This window comes from Plectrocnemia conspersa, unplaced genomic scaffold (genome assembly GCF_051122295.1).
Source record: "Plectrocnemia conspersa isolate PC_06_02 unplaced genomic scaffold, ASM5112229v1 ptg000005l, whole genome shotgun sequence".
Taxonomy (NCBI): Eukaryota; Metazoa; Arthropoda; class Insecta; order Trichoptera; family Polycentropodidae; genus Plectrocnemia; species Plectrocnemia conspersa.
In genome coordinates, this window is record NW_028277169.1 from 34,119,772 (window position 1) to 34,139,366 (window position 19,595).

Below are 19,595 nucleotides of genomic sequence, written 5' to 3' on the forward strand. Positions count from 1 at the left end.
GCTTTTGAAACGAAATCACAAAAAAAATATTTACTTTAAGCGGTAAACGGTTATAAAGTATGGGTCTTTTAAGCATTTTGTTTCTTTCCATGAACGAATTCTGCGAATTTCAGTCATAATAGCTACAATCGATAGACTTTTTATTTACAAATGTTTTTCAAAGAAGTAAAAGTATTTTTTTGTTGAGAAAAAGTGTCTCTTTGTCTCGCATTTTAAAACAAAATTAAGGAGTATAAGGGACCGTGGACTTTCTTAAGTATATAAATTGTTTGATTCCTATGTGTTTCAAATTTTTTTTGAGATAATATAAACAAATATTTAACGAATATAATTCGAATAATCAAATATTTGAATATTTGATTGAAAACCCTAGTCACGATGTGTTCTTGTGATGATGATGGATTATCATATAATATGTATCTGACGCTCTTTGTGTCATAGCCGCAACGGTATTTTGTGAGCAAGTGTCACATTTTTTATATTGTTGCTTATAAGGATGTTGGCGTAGCAATTGCACTCTTTCTTGTACACACTAAAAACGTAAAACGCCCAGATTGCTACTCCGGCGATTGCTAACAAGAGGGTAGAATAACAATTGTGCTTTGCGCAGAATAGAACAAATTGTCAATCGTGCTTTTTTTCCACCCTTACTATCACACAAAGAGTAGTTTTTTTGATACTTATGGGTATCAAAACTACGTATTAATACATTCGTCTTAGCACTGATGTGTTAATAATCTTTTCTCTATTTATTTATTGATCTCTCTTCCATTGTTAGACCTTCCTTTAGAAATAAGTTGTTTTTCATTTGTTAGAAATGGTTGAAATGGAACATCTAAATTATTTGTGTAGGTGTTTAAACCCCCCCCCCTTCCTCCCACAGAGGTGCTAAAATTTTTTTAACAGCTTTCAGCTTTTATACTTTCAACATATCTAGAATCAATAATATTAGCTATTTAAAAAATACTTTGTAGGAACGTTCCATTCTCATTCTATAAATTTATTAAAACCCTTAAATCATAATATAATATAAATATATATATCATAAATAATTTTAGTACTTAATATGTTTAATCATAAAATATAATGCATTCTAAAAGTGAAAAAATAAAAAAATGTGTAAAATAAAACAGTTTTTAGTAACGATTAATTTAAAATATATTATCATGCTTAAGGTATTATTTTACATGAGATATATAATTTATTTCAATATTTAATACATTTTTAATTAAAAAACTGATTTATTATCAAGCAAAAATTAATATTTAAAAATCTGGACATTATAGAAAAAAAACTAATGATAGATTTTTTTTATATACATAAATGATTTTTATATACATAAATATGTATTTTCAGTAAATAGATTGTCACTAGTACTAATATAATTTTACTTACTATTTAAATAAAATCATATCTGAATATATTTATACTGAAAAATATATAACTAGCCTTATTAGTAGAATTATGCTGCTTATCTTGTTAGATGAAAAACAACTATTTTCTGTTTTGAAACCTAAATCTAACGTAATAAAAACGTTATTGGCTAAGGTTACGTTTATTTAAACAGAAAGTAAATATTTCGAAATTTTCAAATTGGGTTTAAATGACTGTTTAGAGCAACATATAATTTTACTAGCACCTATCAGTTAAATTATATTTTTGCTAGTGTAAAAATATATCTTTTGGTTAAAATGTATTTGGACTGTACCTTATACGTTATTTTTATTATGTGGTATTTTTTTATTAAATATCGTAAGCTTTTTATATGTATATACTGTATATTAAAAAAATAAAAATAGAATTGATGAAAAGTAAACATTCATTAAAATAATTCAACATTTAAAATGTTCGATATAAGCGGATGAAATCAAACAAATCATAATTGAATCGTTTCTCGTACTCTTTGAAGATCATACTTAGAGTCAGGGGAAGGCCTCCTTTTTGAGAGCAATTATGAACTTTTATTATTTTCCTCGGCTTGGAAAAGCATAAAAAAATAATTTTCGTTAGATACAAAAATACCGCTACCAAATAAAAATAAGTTTTATTACTGTTTTTGCGCGTTCGTGTATGTTTAGTAATCTCTCTGTTGGTTTAGTTTAGCAATTTACGTTAACGGCCCAGCGATTACTTTATGCTCTAACTTCTATTCAGTTTATGTTTCACAAAAGGTCACTTCATTGCACAATGACCAGCGAGTTCGTCTTCAAAGGCAGCCTTCGTCACAAAGCTTTCACGTTGTTGAATCTGCGTGACATTTTCGCTCGCCAAAGCTGACCAGCAAATAGACTTTAGTACAATATGTAATTTTTATTTATGTTGACATTTTAAAGCAAAGAATATATTTTTTATTTTATTACAAATTAAATTTAAGAGTTAAAATATAATGATATTGCTCTTGTTTTGGTACCCTCATATTCTGCATTTTTTTTATTGTTATTGCTTGCTTGAACTCTTATGAGTATTCCTTCCTAATGTCTTTCTAAAAATCATCAAGCAAGCATAAATCACCTGCATTCTCAATTTTAAATATATTTTTTATGATAATTTAAAAATATATAAAATAGCTAAAATATATATAAAATAGTAATTTTGATTATGTATTAGATAGTTTAGATCAAAATAGTTTTTAACAAACTATTTAATATACAATAAAATAATTTCCAATTATACATTTATTTATCATTTATTATTATTGCTTTCGACCATCGTGGCGCATTGGGGTAACCTGTTAGGCCACGATGGTCTTAATTTAATCGAAAAAATAAAATAAAATAAATAAAATTACTAATATATGTACATATAAAATCATTAATAAATTTATTACAAGCTCTTGAAAAATACATTGTTTTTGTGTTTTGAGGCCAAAGAGATGTAACTGCTGTCAAAAAAATAAACATATATAAATTACTATATATTTATAGAAATGTAACTGTCACTATCCGGTGGTGGAGTCTGAATGACAGGCTTAGTAAGCTAGATTGTCGAGTTGAATAATTGTCGCCTGTGATCTTTCGCGTTGTGATTTGCTGATGTTTCTCGTATCCAATCAGTGTCCTGGCTTGTCTTTGCTTCTGCATACAAATTTATTCTCGCCTTATGACCAAATGTAATATATTTTATAATGCTGGTTCGAGACAGATTTGGCAAATTGGAGATAAAGATATTTTTTGGCCAATTGTATTGATTTATGCACACACATTAAAAACCTTACAAATGGTACCAGAGAAAAGAAGAACAATATACAATGTAAAACGTATTTAGCGCGCATCCTTTCCAAACAAAGAGTAGTATTCTCAATAGTAAGTATGGGTTTTACAATTATTAACGCAATTTTTTAGTCACGAGATTGATGTAAAAAATTTTGTGTGTGGCCTTAATTTAGATACGTGTTTTTATTTTTTCATGATACTCTTTAGAATGATCCTTAAATTAAAACAAATTATGCAGGTGATTAAAACCCCCATAGTGTAAAATATATTTTCTTATCAGAAGCACGAGAATTATATATGTATGTGTAATGTTGATCTTTCATACCGAAGATACGAGCATATCTAAATGTATAAAATACTATAATATATATACATATATGTATTATTGCAAAATATGAGTACCAAAATATTTTTTTCATATTATCTGTCACTGAAAAGGTTTTCCATCACCGAAACCTCTTAGTTGTTAATCGAAATTCAGCGGCGCATGATCCTTAACCTTCAATAGTTCTGTGTGTATTATTATATGAGGGCTTTATCTTATTTATTTGAAAGACGTGGCAAAAGCACGATCCAACAATCCTGACATAATATTTAACCCTTTGTTTCAGTGTTTCGGCAAGGGGATCAAGGGAAATATTGGTACGCTGTCCTCGGAGGCTCGTTAGACGTTAGAATACAACCGCCGGACGCCGATTCAAAGGTATGTGGATTTTGGATTTGTTTACGAACACTGTGAGACCAAAAAGTTACTGGAGCACAGAAAAAAAATATTTATTTATATAATTTAAAAAAATAAAATATATATATTTTATTTTTTATTTGATTTACTGTACTCTTGTATTTTTATACAAATTTATTTTATTAGGTAACATTAAATATAAAAAGTAATGATACATTCTGAGCCTGTTAATCGGACGTTTTTCCGAGAGCGTTTTTTTTTCTAGAATAGTTGAAAATTTTTCCAGTTTTGGAAGTAAATGGAAATGCTAGTCTCGATAAATTTCCAGAAAACCTATCATCCAAAATATTGCCATAATTGTTTTATTTTTCACTTAATTCCCTTACATCGGTGGCATATTTATAATCACTAACCGATTGTAACACTAAATAAATTATAACACGTTTTCGTTTTTTGTTTGTTGGGCTTATTATTTCGTCATCACTATCACTTGAGTCTTGTTGGTTGCATTTTGATAAATATAACATTTGTATTTGCTCACTTTTGCGGAACACATAAATATAATATAAGCATACGACGACTCATGCATCACTGTGACGAAATAAAAAGAGGCAAACATTTCGCAAAACAATTTTTACGTCCTGTCCATTACGACTTTTTGTGGGACGTAATAATACGTCATTCTCAGTTAACAGGTTAGAACAACCAGATTAAATATGCACTATTCTATTAGGAATATAATTTATTACAATATTCTGGGTATTTATGCTGATTGAAGTGACTCTGAAATTTTTTATTTAGGGCAAATAGGTCATATGGGCAAACTTTATATCCATATTTAAGTCCCGGAAAATGAAACCTATCAGTAAAATCATTGCAAAAAAATATTTTTTATTATTATTTGTTTTTACATGTATGTAAATTTTTGTTAAGCTTATTATAAAAATAAAATTACATATTTTATTTTTTCTCAGAAAAAAAGGTTTTTAAAAGACGAAAGTATTTAGGGACGAATCAAATAGTCTAAAAAAATCATTTTGGTGAATATTTTAGCAGTTGAGAATACTGTTTCGTTTTCCGTTGATGTTGGCATAATTGTGAGAATAAATTTATATCGAATAAATTTAATTTTTGTGTCTGCTTTCTAGTTGATTGCAAAATCTTCAACATATTTAATTGACTACATTTACTATTTTTTACTGGAGTATTATTCTCGTGGTCAAGTTGTTTGTTAAATTCTTCTTCGGTTGTCAAGGTCATAGTATCGAAATTAGTATTATCGTTAATAAATATTTCAGTATCCGTTTATAAACTGTCGCTCTAAAAACTTCCATATTATTTAAGAATAATATATTTTTGGGAGCAACTTTTAAAATAGATTTAATTAGCAATAAAGGAAATTTTTTTTGAAAAATCTAATAAAAAATGAAAAAAAATATATATAGAATGTAGAAAAAAATAGTTTTCATCAGAAATCTGGTATATACAATATAAAAAATATTTTATATCTACTTTTAAATCCATAATTATGATTTAAAGTCAAAACGTAATATTTAAATACAATTATTTTAATATTAGATAAATTAAAAAAAACAATATTAAGTAAAATTGTAAAAAATTATGAAGGTATTGATTTTTTTAATAAATTATATTATTTTTGATTTGATATCTATGAAAATTTATATTTCTATTAACCTTTTGGGCAAAAAATTTGCTGTATATTTTATTATTTTCAAAACATTAAACTGATTCAAGGTTTATATGTATGTATGATAAGTGATACTTATACGAAGCTACTTATTTTACTTTATTCTTATGATATATAGATTATAAATTTTTTATATCTATCTTTAGAAGAAACTCTGATAAATCAGATATGAATAATTAAAAACCATCTGCATTGTCTTCGGATCACAAGTCTAAAGGTTGACTGAGATCCAGATGGCCTATAATTGCAATGTCATGGGTTTCAATGCAATGACATTCGATGCAAAACCAAAAGTATTATCTCCGTCGTGTGTTTTAATGCTGTGCTAATGGATAATTAGCAGTGATTTTTGAGTGTTTGTGGTTATTGTGCAATACCAAGTGTCCTACACAACTTATATATCAATTAGGGACACCAAACCCTTTTGTCGTATGATAGATCTCTTTTTGGTTGTTCAAACGCAAAGTTTGTATGATCTCTCAATTCATTATTAACGACTTATTGTTGATCTTTCTTTAATTGCTAACAGCTAATTATCTCCAAATTGAATATAGACAATAAACAATAAACATTCATTGTCATTTCCAGGGTCTTTAAATTAATAATATTAAATACAGCAAATATACAATAATAAATGAAATATAAATTGTTTTATTTTTTATTTTCCAAATCTATGTACGTATGTACTGAAAATTTAAGATTCAGATTTATATCTAAATCATTTTGTAAAGCCAAAGAAACAGTAATCGTTTCAATGGATATAATTATTTTATTTATTTAATTGTCAGCGTATATTAAACAGTTCAACTAAACAATTGCTCTGTTAATATCAAATACATATATATCAAATCTATTTGAATATATGTATACGTAACAAATTATGCCTTGCCAGAATTTTCTACCTCTCGATTAATTAAAAGCTAGGGTTTTCAATAGTTGAAAGTATATAATTGTACATGTTTAATCAGTTACTTTTAAACCACACAATATATTTAAATGTAGTATATGGTTATTCCCAATTCGTGCCTCCATTAAATACGTCATCCCTTAGGTTAGGAGAGGCTCGAATGAATTTGACGAGGGTCTTGAGTGAATCACCTGTAGAGAGACCTTCCGCAGAAATAAAGCTTTCCCCACCCCTGAGCACTATCAATAATTCAGTACGCGTAGTTGGCGGTTTGCCGGTCTGGGAAAATTCACGTGTACGTGATACGGTGAAAAATTTGCCAACGGATCTTATTTAATACGTCGCTGTTATCGGTCGTAACTGAACTTTTTTTGTTTTTAGTACGGATCCGCGAGACTCACGTACACATGAATTATTCATGCGTTTGAGCGATATGCGTCAAATAAGAGCTTTCAAATTATTCCGTTTGCTACTAGTACGTGCTATATATATAGGTTATGAACAAATTTATTTAGCTGTTTATAAGTTAGTTTATATTCGTATTTATAATAAATGAAAAAAGTTTTCGTGAAACATATGGTTAAAATGATTATTTTTAGATTTTTAAAAGCTTCAATTCTACCCTCAATCTAAATTAAGTTGAAAGCTCAAGGAAAAGTTGTTCGATTGTCGGTGATTAAAAATAGGTCATCTATAAAAAATATATCATACAAAACACAGCAAATGTATTTTAATACTATTTTTTACAGTTAATAAATTTAGATTTATTTTAAAACTTTATTAAAATATTAGCTTTGTAAATTAATTACACACAGATACGCGTTTTTATTTTGTGAGCATTATTAATTTATTATTTATTTATTTCAATAACTATTATATGTACAAAATAAACTATTACCGTCTATCAAGCTACAAGCTCCTTGAAATTTTACTCCATACTTAAAAGTGACTTTAAAAGTAAACTTTACGCTTCTAGACCGGCTTATATTTTATTCAAAAGCTCTGAATGTCCGCCTCGAACGTAAAAGCTCTCCTGCTGGTCCATCGAAGACCGGGCAAAGTTTACATTACAAATGAGCCTGTCCCATTATCAATTGCAGATGCAAAAGTTTTCCAATAATATACTACTTCCATTACAGTACATAGGAAATTTCTCATACCAACGTACAAACGTGACTTACGGGACACATTCTAGGGCTCAAATTGCATGTATGCTTGACGTCGCCTTATAATGAAATACGTGATTGCATTCAATGGGTATATCTTGTTGTTTTGGACATAAAGCACTATTAATATACTTTTTTATTTATTTTCTGTCTCTTATATATGCATACAATAAGATATATGCTGTACATGCATCAGCTCTTTGCTTTGTTTTTGTCCCTAGTAGACTGTTACGAAGTCATTCAAGTATTATACTATTATATATCATATTATATGCCCTTCAGCTCTTCACTTGATATGAAAACAGTGGAAACCAAATCCCAGTATATCAGTAGCTTTCAAAATATTTTTTTGTGTGCTGATGAATCTGTAAATAACAAGAAATATGCCCGTTAAAACAATATTATATTCATGTCTAGACAAAAGGTTTCGACGAGCGACGAACATACATACTTTGAAATTTATTTACGTTGAAATAAAACGTTTTACGTCATCGCGATTTTCACTTATTTTATTTCTATATTTCGGCTATGATGCTCCAGCCATGGTCAAAAAATTTCTGTAACTGCCGCTCTGGTCCTTGACACGTTTCTGTGGGACAGTATTAATCATTTGCCCGGGACGTGTTAGTGTATTTGTGTAATTGTGTAGCAATTGTGTCGGTGACAATTTTATGTGATTTTTTTTCACTTTGATAATATGCTACTATCATCTCGTTTGTTCATAGCGATGTTAGCTAAGGTCTTTGTGCTACTAAAATCAATTTTGTGGTCTTTTATGAAACTGTATTCAGCCAGAGAAGAATTACTATTGAATTTTTTGCTAGCATTTTGCTCCATTAAATCGTCCAATATAACTTTTTTCGCAATCTGCACACGAAATTTTATATACATCTTTGGAGTAATTTTTTAAACGATCATTTCTTTTTGGAAGCATTGTACCAATTTTGGTTTTAGATTACAAAATAGTTAGGATATCATGCTTCATTAGGGTTCTTTCGATCTTTTTTGTCACCCCTCGGATGTATGGAAGACGTGCATGTCCTATGTATTTTTTTCATTTTTTTTTCTTTTTTTTTCTGTTGTCTTTAGATTTTATTGAATAGAGAGTTTGCTACTGATTAATCTGTGCCAGATGGTGGTGAGAATTCGCATGTAGATATCTGCTAGTGTGCGTATTTTTTCGGAATACTGTATGTCCTAGAGAACCGTCTTCTTTTTTATAATTAGTGTGTCTAGAAAGGGTAGTTGCAATTTTATTTAAGTTTTATTGTGAATTTTATATATGGATGTTGTGTATTAAGAAAGTTAAAGAACACATCCAAATCCTCCCTTCCGTGGTGCCACACTGCAAAGACGTCATCGATTTTTTAACCGATTTTTCTGTTTCGAAATATTCCATCAAATGATTAGCTTTTCTTAAGGTCCTCCTTCGACTTGTTTGTAGAACTCCCCTTTATAAATAATTTATGTGAAGTTGAGACAATGTTTTATTAACTCCCTAATATGTTTCTTAACAATGTGATTAAGAGTTTCCGCAATGGTAATATTTGTAAACAGCGAAAAAACATCAAAACTAACTAGGTTTACTTTTATTTGACGAATTTTATCTATTAATTTATAGTATCCGACCGATTCATCGACAGTGTATAACCCTTTTGTTCGGTGGATTCATCAATAAAAGCACTATTTGTGCTTTACATTGCTTTGTCAAGAATACCATCTTCAGCAGCTATTTCAGAAAGTGATTTTCTTTTAACGTAATTTGATAATGATGGCTGACTTATTTCAATTCTCTTCGTACTTTTCGAGCATTCTATATCGATCGATTCGAAAGTTTTTTTTTCGATGTGAATTTAATGAATTTTCTGGAAGTGTCTTCCTAATCCACTTGTGTTTGACCCCATACAAGAGATTTGCTTTGGACAGTGGATACATTGAGCTGTATCCTTTGTGTGAGTTTCTTGAAATGTTTGCACACTTCGGATTGTTTTTATCCATTGTGGGCTAAAATAAATAACAAAGAAAAAATGATACTGTACGTACAGTAAACGATAAATATAAGTAGTGTAATTAAATAATAACCTTTGTAATTTTAATATCCGAAATTCGCACTTATTCTAGAACTTAATTTATGAACCGCATGTACGAGAAAAACGTATTTGGCTGAAGTCAAAAGACAAACTGATATTATCAACCAATAAAATCAACCCGAGGAGTATTCTTTCGAATTATTCTGGGAATAATACGTGCATCGTATTTGTTCTTGCATGCCTAAAAGTATCATGAGTAAATACTTTTTTGCATTTTTTTTTCTGTTTAAGTGATATTTAACAAATAACAATGAAAGATTTTAATGCAAGACGGCTAAATCCCTATGTATAATAAATCAATATCTGTTTCCATAACAATATTTTTTGTTGATCGGTAAAGGTGAAAGATTTTTTCTTTATCACTGCCGACGCGACTTGACAAGAACAACTGAGTCCTTTTGCCGATCCTTTAATTTTACGCTTGCTACCTGCTTGTATACGAACCGACCATAGACTGTTTTCGACTATGCAAATTTTATTAAAAAAAAATTGTACGATATATTAAATAAAATTTGAATCGGAAAGTCTCGAGTCCCGGGTTATTTTTTTTAAATTCCTTGGACTCGAGTCAAATAAAAATCTTTCAATGACACAGAATCCTTAGTTGGGATTAATGACCCTGTGGTACTCTAGATGGCGATTTAAGAAACTCGAAAAAAGCTAACGAGACCGCTCGTAAAAAACTTCGTCGAATGCTTTTTTAAAGTCGTATCATACATGCCTAGATACATAAAATTATTTAATGTTGATGAAATATTGAAAATTTATATTTGTAGACACTTCGCAGGTGTCTCGTGTCGTTTTAGAGTCTTATTACGACCGTTTTATCGCTGGAATGTAGTATATGCGGTCACGTAGCGAATATAACGCCGATAGTTTATACGCCACTCGTGCTAAAGCTTTGTCAATATCTAATTGTGAATTTAAAATATTTTTACATAAATTATATAATAATGCGATGTTATTTGATATATAATCTGTCTTGAGAAATATTTCGTCTGGTACATATTTGTATATTTAACTTTAAAGAAATCTTTGACTATTTACAATATTATAAAAGTAAAAGCTTACACTATCATGTATGTTAGTTGAAGCTGCGCTAAGATGTGTATGAAACTCAATTTTAGAGTTGCTGTTTAAATCTAAACTTAATATAATGAAAGTTTTAAAACAGTTTTATATATTTCATTAGAACAAGTACATAATATTATACAAACTAAGACAAACGTCGCACTTCGCATATTCTTCTTTTTTTTTCTGCATGTTTTAAAAATATGATAACTATCCATACCGATATAAGTGCGGACTTCTGATACAAAAGTGTTGGTCAAAGTATATTCAAACCGAATTTTGGTCAATAGGAGGGCGCAGAAAACAATTATCGCTTCTCAGAAGGCAAAAATTCACGTCAAAAGCAGTAAAATCGTGTCGGCGCCGTCGCAGTGGGAACGCTCGGTAACGAGCGTTCCCACTGCGACGGCGCCGACACGATTTTATTGCTTTTGACGTGAATTTTTGACTTCTGAGAAGTGATAATTGTTTTCTGCGCTCTCCTATTGGGCAAAATTCGGTTTAGATGTACTTTGAAATTTTGCACTATCGTGCAAATGTCAATAACTATTATATGTTCATTCGTGTGGGCGAATTAAATAAATTAACAATTTAGAAATTTATAAAAAAAACGTTTGCCAAGAAACCGCTTTATTTAACTCACTGGCTGCTATATATTTTTTTAAAATCATAATTAGAAATGCTATTATTTAAAATATTTTAGCTAAAATAAACTATATATTTTTTACCATACTTCATTGTGTGTGTATCCAGGTGGTTATTTGCGTAGTATAAACGATCGGTACCAAGCGTTCCCACTGCGACGGCAACGGTACGATTTTATTTCTTTTAACGTGGATTTTTGACTTCTGAGAATAGTTAATTATTTTTTGCGCTCTCCTATTGGACAAAATTCGCTTTAGATGTGCGGCAATAGATCCTCACAGCACGATTTTATTGATTTGGTCTTGGATTATAAACTTGAATTTAGCAAATTAAATGAAATATGAAAAAAATAAATTATAAAAAAAATACATAAAAGATCAAAAAACTTGAATTTGGCCAGAAAAAATGTATGTCATAATGAAATACTATTAATCTTAAAAAAAAAAGATTAACCTTCGCCCTAGAAATACGGCCCGAGAAACTTTCTTTGCGGAAGTCCAGCTAGAATTTTACGCGAGGTCGAGTGTTCAATATTTAGCGAAACAGTTAAACGATAATGCGTGCCTTTTATACATTTTGTTACGTTCAATGAACGAATTCTGCGTATTTCGATCATAGTAGACGCATCGATAAATATTTTTTTCACAAATGTTTTACGATCATCGATAAGCATTTTTTGTTGAGAAGCGTTTTCTCGCATTTCTCGCATAAAGAGTCATGAATATTGGAGCGGAACTAGTCTCTTGGGTATATTGAGAGAAAAAACGACCTGTGTTGCTCAAATATATAAATTGTTTTATTCTAAGATATTTTTCAAATTGCATTCGATATAGTTATTTATAAACGAATATTCGATCAATTATTTATATATGCATATAGTTGAAAATCAGACGAGTAATTCGAATATTCAAATCGATTGAGAACCCTAGTAACTATGCACTGACTAATTGGATTGGCTTAGTTTCTCGACCAGTTGATAGATAATTTGAGTATGATTTGCTTCCATTTCAACATTTATCTTACAATAAATAATTAATAATGAATAATTAATAAATTAAATAAAATTTATTAAATTGTTTTTGCCATTTATGGAAATTTAACGAATTATTTTCTACATCACAAATATTTTTAATGACCGTATTTGCTAATTTTTGTAAAGAAATTGATATAAAATGCAATTTTGTATATATTGATTACTTGTTACAAAATCTGTAATCATAGATTTTAAATAAAAAAACGACATTCATTTTAGTATTTAGTACTTCATGTACGACACTTTTTATCCATTAAGGCAATTAACCTAAATTACATAAGGGCGTTAAATATTTTTCAAGTGATCAGTAACTTTTAATTATTTTTTACACTAAAACTATGTCATGCTAATACTACATTTATTAATTTATCTGAAGTATAAAATTAATATATTGAAAACAAATTATAATTATATCAAATCATTATAAAGAAAACACTGTTTTAAAGATAGATCATATACGTTTGTTTGAGCTAACATCTTGTTTTATAAAAATCAATTTTAAATAACTTAAAGAAAAATATCAAGGGGTCTAAAATATTATAAATTAAAATGAGCCTCTCACTATTTTTTTACTCTCAATGTAGTATGTATTCTTTTTTGCTATTATATAAGGATCTTTATATATATTTCAATAAATCTCTATATTTATTATGTCGTTTCTCTGAGTAGGAATAAATAATTTTTTTATTGTTTTCCATATCTTATTTGGATTATTTTTTATTTCATGTATCGACTTTCCATACCATTATTTAAGCTATTCTTAATGCTTTGACTGCCATATTTCTACATTTTTGGTATGTTTTTCATTCTTTATTTAAGATTTTATATTCTACTCGTATTTATTTATAATTGATATTTTATATATAGTATGTGCTAAAAATAAGTAATTTGCATAGAAAGATATTTTAAAAATATACAAATAAACCATTGTAGATTTAAAAAAAAATTAAAACATAATATATTGTACATAAGCTATCCTGAAACAACTCAAATTCTGCTACCAGCGAACAAAGACTTGGCTGCGTATGAATATTTAAAGCACAAACAAAACCATGCTATACACAACGTATTACGTGGCGTAGTTTCGCGTGAATAAAATATGCATTTTCCACTCGCGCGAATTAAACATTGATTTCCCCCAACACCCAATAGATGCACCAACCGTTTGACTATTCTCAACCCTGTATACTTTTCAAACGTCAAATTAAAACATCCACTAGTGTCTACTAAAGGCATTCTAAAGTTTGTTCATTGTCCCATCGATAAACTTAAGAGGGTCGACTGAGCATTAGCCGAGACATTTTTATTGGACAACTTTCACAAACTGGGAAAAAAGCTTTCTCTTTCTCTGGTTGTTCGTGTTTAACGATAATACGAATTGCTGAAGTTAGCAAGTGATAATACGGCGTTATTTGCGAATGCGATTAATCAACCGAGTTCGTATTTAAACACGCGGACACGATGGCTATCCGAATCTCATGAATAAATCTACATGCGGAATTTCAGTCAATAAGTCGTATACAGTTTGGAAATTGTATCAACGTGAAATATAAGCATTTAAACAAACAGACTGGTTGCTTTATCCGATATGTTTCAACGCGTGTAAACATATACATATATGGTATATTACATCTGGCATGTTTTAAATCAAGCATATATTGTATCAGACATATAAAGACCCTAGGGCAAGAAAATGTCAACTGACGTAAATGAGGTTTCGATATTTTCTGACATTTGAAAATTTACTTGTATTTTTTATAATTTATAACAAAAATACTTTAATACAAATAGTTTTATTGTACGGTTAATAATTAAAATGTTAAAAAAAAACATATGAATATGTATTATATTTATTTCCATATTTTGAATTAAAAAAACATAACAAAATATTTCTGTTATGTAATTGGTTCAATGATATGTTAAATGGAGGCATTTAAACTAGTAATTAAATTGAACCATAGAGTTTATTAATTAATGACACGCAAAAGACTGCATAATTGTGAATTTACCTGAATTTTTATTATTGATAACAAAACTACAACGTGCTATAGTTAGAGAGTAATGAAATGTCAAAAACATTGATTGACAAGTTATTATATGTATCTTTGTCTCTAATATATACATAAAAATATATTTGTCGGACAGGAACGTCATTTCTGATTTTTTTAGGGCAAGGGAGGCAAAAGTCAGTGGTCGTTTTTTATTTTTTTTAATGCTATTTTCTATTGACATGCATTTTTCTGGCCAAATTCAAGTTTAGAATCCACGGCAAAAGCAATAAAATCGTGACCTGAGAATCAATTCAGGAATATCTAAACCGAATTTTCAATACAGGAACGCAAAGAACAATTATCCCCTCTCAGAAGCAATTAAATCGAGTCGGCGTGATTTCCTGAAAATTATTGAAATTTAGCAAGAAATAGGAAATAATATTTTTGATAGTCAGAACAACGTTCAGGCGGCCCTCGACTTTCGCACATAATTGGTTCCTGAAAATGTGTGCGAATGTTGAATGTTCGAAAGAAGAGGGAAGTAAAAAAAATTGAAATTGTTTGTATTTTAAAATATTTATTTATTAAATAAATATAAGATGTTTAAAAGACATGTTTTTGTGGGGTAGAGTTAACTATTTTTCACTATTCTTTATTAGTATTTTATAACATGCTATGTTTTTATTGAACGCCCTACGTACTTCAGATATGCGTTCTCCATTGGGATCACAATCTTCCATAATATTTAAAAATTTGTCAAGGTGCGTGAAGGCTTCATTAATATTTTTCATTGTTAAAGAGTTTTCCAAAATAAACCTGTCTCATCTACATTAAATATTTTGCTAGAGGAATATTTTCCATCTTCAATAATTTTGGATGATTAGGAAATAAATTCTTTTGCAGCATCTTTATCCGCATCAGCCAATTCTCCAGTAAATTTAATATTATGAAAAGAATACCTCATTTTAAAATTGTAAAACCAACCGTTACTTGCTTGAAAAACCGTGTTAAAATCTTTTTTTAATCTATCCTTCCAATCTCTTAAATAATTAAAATACTCAGAGGGACATCTTTTTGATGCTGGTCATCGATCCATGATGACAAAGATTTTTCCATTTCATCCATGTTTTTTTTGCCGGTTTTTTTTGGAAACATATCTTTAAAGAATGTGGAAATATATCTTTAATTTCTACAATTTTGAACGTATTCCTTAATTATATTTTTATTAAGCAAAATTGAACATATCGTAGACCTGTTTGTATCATACGAACGTCCGATTGAAGCAAAAGATTCACCGCTATTAAAACGTGTAATAATTTCCATCTTTGTCTCGAATCGTGTGAAGTTTATGAGTCCTTGATTTCTTTCTGTTCGTATCAACACTGAAGATTTCCGTTTCTCACTCATATTAATAAATTCTTTTTTAAAAAAAAATTAATTTAAAAAAAATGTTTTTTTTTTTAAAATGTGCGGAAGTCGAACATTCGAAAATCGAGGGCTGCCTGTATTGTTTGCTAATCGTAATCTTAGAGTCCGTCATACAGCTCATATTGATAATCGGAAATATCTGTCTCTATTTCGACTACCTGCTTTGAATGCAGCTGTAAATTTAACTGATTAAAACAGATAATTGTTTTTAAAATAAATTAATTTAAAATATTCGTATTAATATAATCAAAATCTATTCATTCACTGAAAAAAATATCATTTCGTATAATAATTTCCTAAAAACTTACTTTTTTATAAAATGCTTTAAAGTCAAAATAAAATATAAAAAAAATCACTTTGGTTTAATAATATATATTGACGTTAGTGATTAGTTTAGATCATAAAAAATATTATTTCGTATAATAATTTTCTAAAAATGTACCTACACAGAAACTTTTAAAATAAAAACGAAGCACAACGAATATACTTCAGTTTAATGTGTACACTCGTCGAAAATCCTTTTACGTGAACCACAATCATTGAGGGCGTGGAAAGGAAAGTAAATAAAATGTTGCAAGCTTTTTGTTCTTAGAATTTTTGTATGAAAGGGATGATTTTGAATTAAATGTGTATTTAAATAACTTTTAAAAGGAAAATAGGGTTTCCGTATAACTTATAAAACATAATTACGTTAACTATCGGTTATTAGTATGAATATTTGAAAATAGTCTCAGTACTATTTTTTTTTTTATGTTTGCTAAACATAAAAAAGTTGTGATTTTAAAGTCATGAATAACAGTAAATAATAAAACACTATTTTTAAAACAAAAATATCACAAATATTTTAGCATTTGTAATTTGTATACAGCTAAAATATTAAAAAGATCGAACAGTAAAATGTGATTAAAAGATAATCAGCAAAGAGGCCAAATAAACCGATATTTATTATAAAAACAATAATGCACGCAAAATTTAGCTATAGCACAACTAGCTTATAAACCGTCTAAATTTTAATCAATAATAATAATAACATTATAGTAAATGTAACTAAGGGAAATGGTTTGCTTCGAAGCGATTTTGATGCCATGTTTGGACTTGGTAGATCTGTTGTCTATTTTAGTAATAATTAGTATAGTGCTAAAATATTATTAATAATAATACATAAATTATTTGTTAATATGAATAAATGTCAATTACCTTAGTAAATTTAATTATAAAATTTATTATGCCATTTTTATAATATTTTATCAAAAAATATTTAGTATTTATGAATTAAATATAGTGTGTAAATTTTTGCAAAGTTTAAAACAATATATACCCATAACGTTAATTACCCCTCCATTATCTTACCCTATCTCATTATGATCTTGCCTTTACAATATCCGCTTTGAACGAAGGCGCAACAGTTAAAAAGCTAAATTGTAAACGATAAGCTTTAAGCAAGAGTTGCTCGGGTGTTCTACTTTTTCATTTTTTCTTCGCTCATCCGACTTTCTCTATGCTTGATAACCCACAGCAATATTTACCCTCGCCATCTTAAGGGGTGTTACCACCCCTGCCGAAAGGCGGCGTTGGCATATTAAGTCCGTTCTTTAATAAACCGCAAGATTTATTCTAATAGGGGGCGGTCGTAAAGCGAGCGTTTTACGATCGTCTGCAGCGTAAAGCAACTGTTTTAAACCATTTAAAAAATACGGATATACGAGAGAAGGTCTAAAAGTTTCGGCGTAACTAAGACGTAAATGAATATTTAATATCTTATTCATGTGCAGTAATTAAATCCTTTGTTTTCTCGAGTCATGGCCTTTAAGAGATTAATTACAAGTTGTTGCTGATTTAAAATGTATAAATGTACATATATCTATATTTAGTATTTCTTCATAACAAAATTATTTACTGTATATTTTTAAATATGCTTAAAAAATTATATCAATTTTTTTATATATAATTACAAATTATAAAATAATTTTAAATATTATGACAATGTTAATAATGATAAAATATCACAAAAAATAAGATATAATATATAACTATTATGCTAAGAAGCTAAAATTTCAAGGAAAATTTGTATTAGAAAAAGCTCGAAAATAAATCAAACGAGACTTTTTAAGACAATCTAACAAGATGTTAGTTTCCCCTTCCATAAAAAATACAAATCCTATGTGTTTTAAGATAATAAATGATTATTATTAAGCTAGAACAAATCATATTTGTCTATAAAGTATGAAAAAACTTATTCTTGCAGATGATTTATGGCTATTGAGTCATTACAGCTGATCACCCTTTAAGTAAAATTATTTAAAAAAGTTTTTTTTTATTAATTAAGTGTATTAATTTGTTTTATTTTACAGTTAATATGCGTGTATTATTTAACAGGCTAGTTTATTAAGTAATGTTTTAATATTTATTAGGTGGTTGGAAAAGGATAGTGCCGATTCTAACCGTGCGCTTGAAAGCCATTATTTATTTTTCTTGCTTTTCACTGTCGTATTTAAATTTGATATTAACAATTAACTTGTATGTAGCTAGTATTTTAATACTATATGTACATACATACATAATTTATAGATATACCTCTTTATATACATGTATATTATTTTATTGTATATAATTTTATAATATATTTTAATTTCCATAAAAAAATTAAGAACATTACATATGCAGCTTTATACTATTTTTGTTTTGTTTTAAAGAATAACAGAGCAGAGATTAGTAGGTGTAAAGTATTGCGCAGGGCTAAAATCTGGGATGTAATGTTGCGGGACAGGGTGACAAATGAGGGTAAACTTTGTGAACGTAACTTAATCGTGGCTAAGTCTGGTGCTCAAGGATGGCTATGCTATCTGTATTATAAAATAGAGGGTTAGAGAATTTAGTTATTTACTCGACACACGCTCGAATTTTATAATTGTAAAATATAATTTTGTGAGTTAATTTTTTATATACATATATATTATTAATCTAAAGGTTGACTAATTCTATTAAATTTATTTATTTTGAAATGATTCGTAATACAAAATCAATGAAAATAAACTCTATTTAGGATAATAGAGCTACCAAGTCTAAACACGGCATCAAAATCGATTCTAGGAGATTTTTTATTTTATTGTAATTTTGTATTCAAGTCGCAACGGTTTCTAAGCTAGTATATAAATGTTAAATCTAACGTTTAGTATAAAATCTTTATTAAATACTATTTTTTTTCGACTGTACATGCAAATTGAATAGCAGAATAAAATTCCTGGAACTTTGTAAGCATCCCTTTTATTTATTCAAGTGCCAAGATACTCTTTACTAAGCTATTCCCCAATTCTAAATATAGAAACGCAACGGTATAGTACGTACTTCAATTTAGAACGTTTGTCCAAAGAAAATAATGCTATAAATGTTGAATAATGTACATAAAATAGAACCGCTAAATAATAAAAACTGTTTATATAAATATTTTACTCGTCAGTTTTTGTTATGTCGCATACAAAAATATTACGTTTTATATGCAACATAACAAAAACCGACACTTAAAACTAATTCCGAATGCAATTTCCAGTTTTTTATTACTCAGTTCTCATATTCCAAGTTTTAATTCGGCTGCATAAAATGCGCGGATTTAAGAGATTATAAAAATAATATTTCCATTATATCTCCTCCACTTTATTGTTTTA

The 19,595-nt window shown here is 28.5% G+C and overlaps 1 protein-coding gene across 1 annotated transcript in view; it reads left to right on the forward strand.

Annotated features, from left to right (window-relative positions):
• Epac (Exchange protein directly activated by cAMP) overlaps positions 1–19,595 on the forward strand; it is a 244,133-nt gene that overhangs the window by 79,173 nt on the left and 145,365 nt on the right. The window contains exon 3 of the mRNA XM_088185580.1: positions 3,824–3,915. Within this exon, the coding sequence (XP_088041706.1) occupies positions 3,824–3,915 (92 nt within the window). The remainder of the gene's footprint in view (positions 1–3,823; positions 3,916–19,595) is intronic.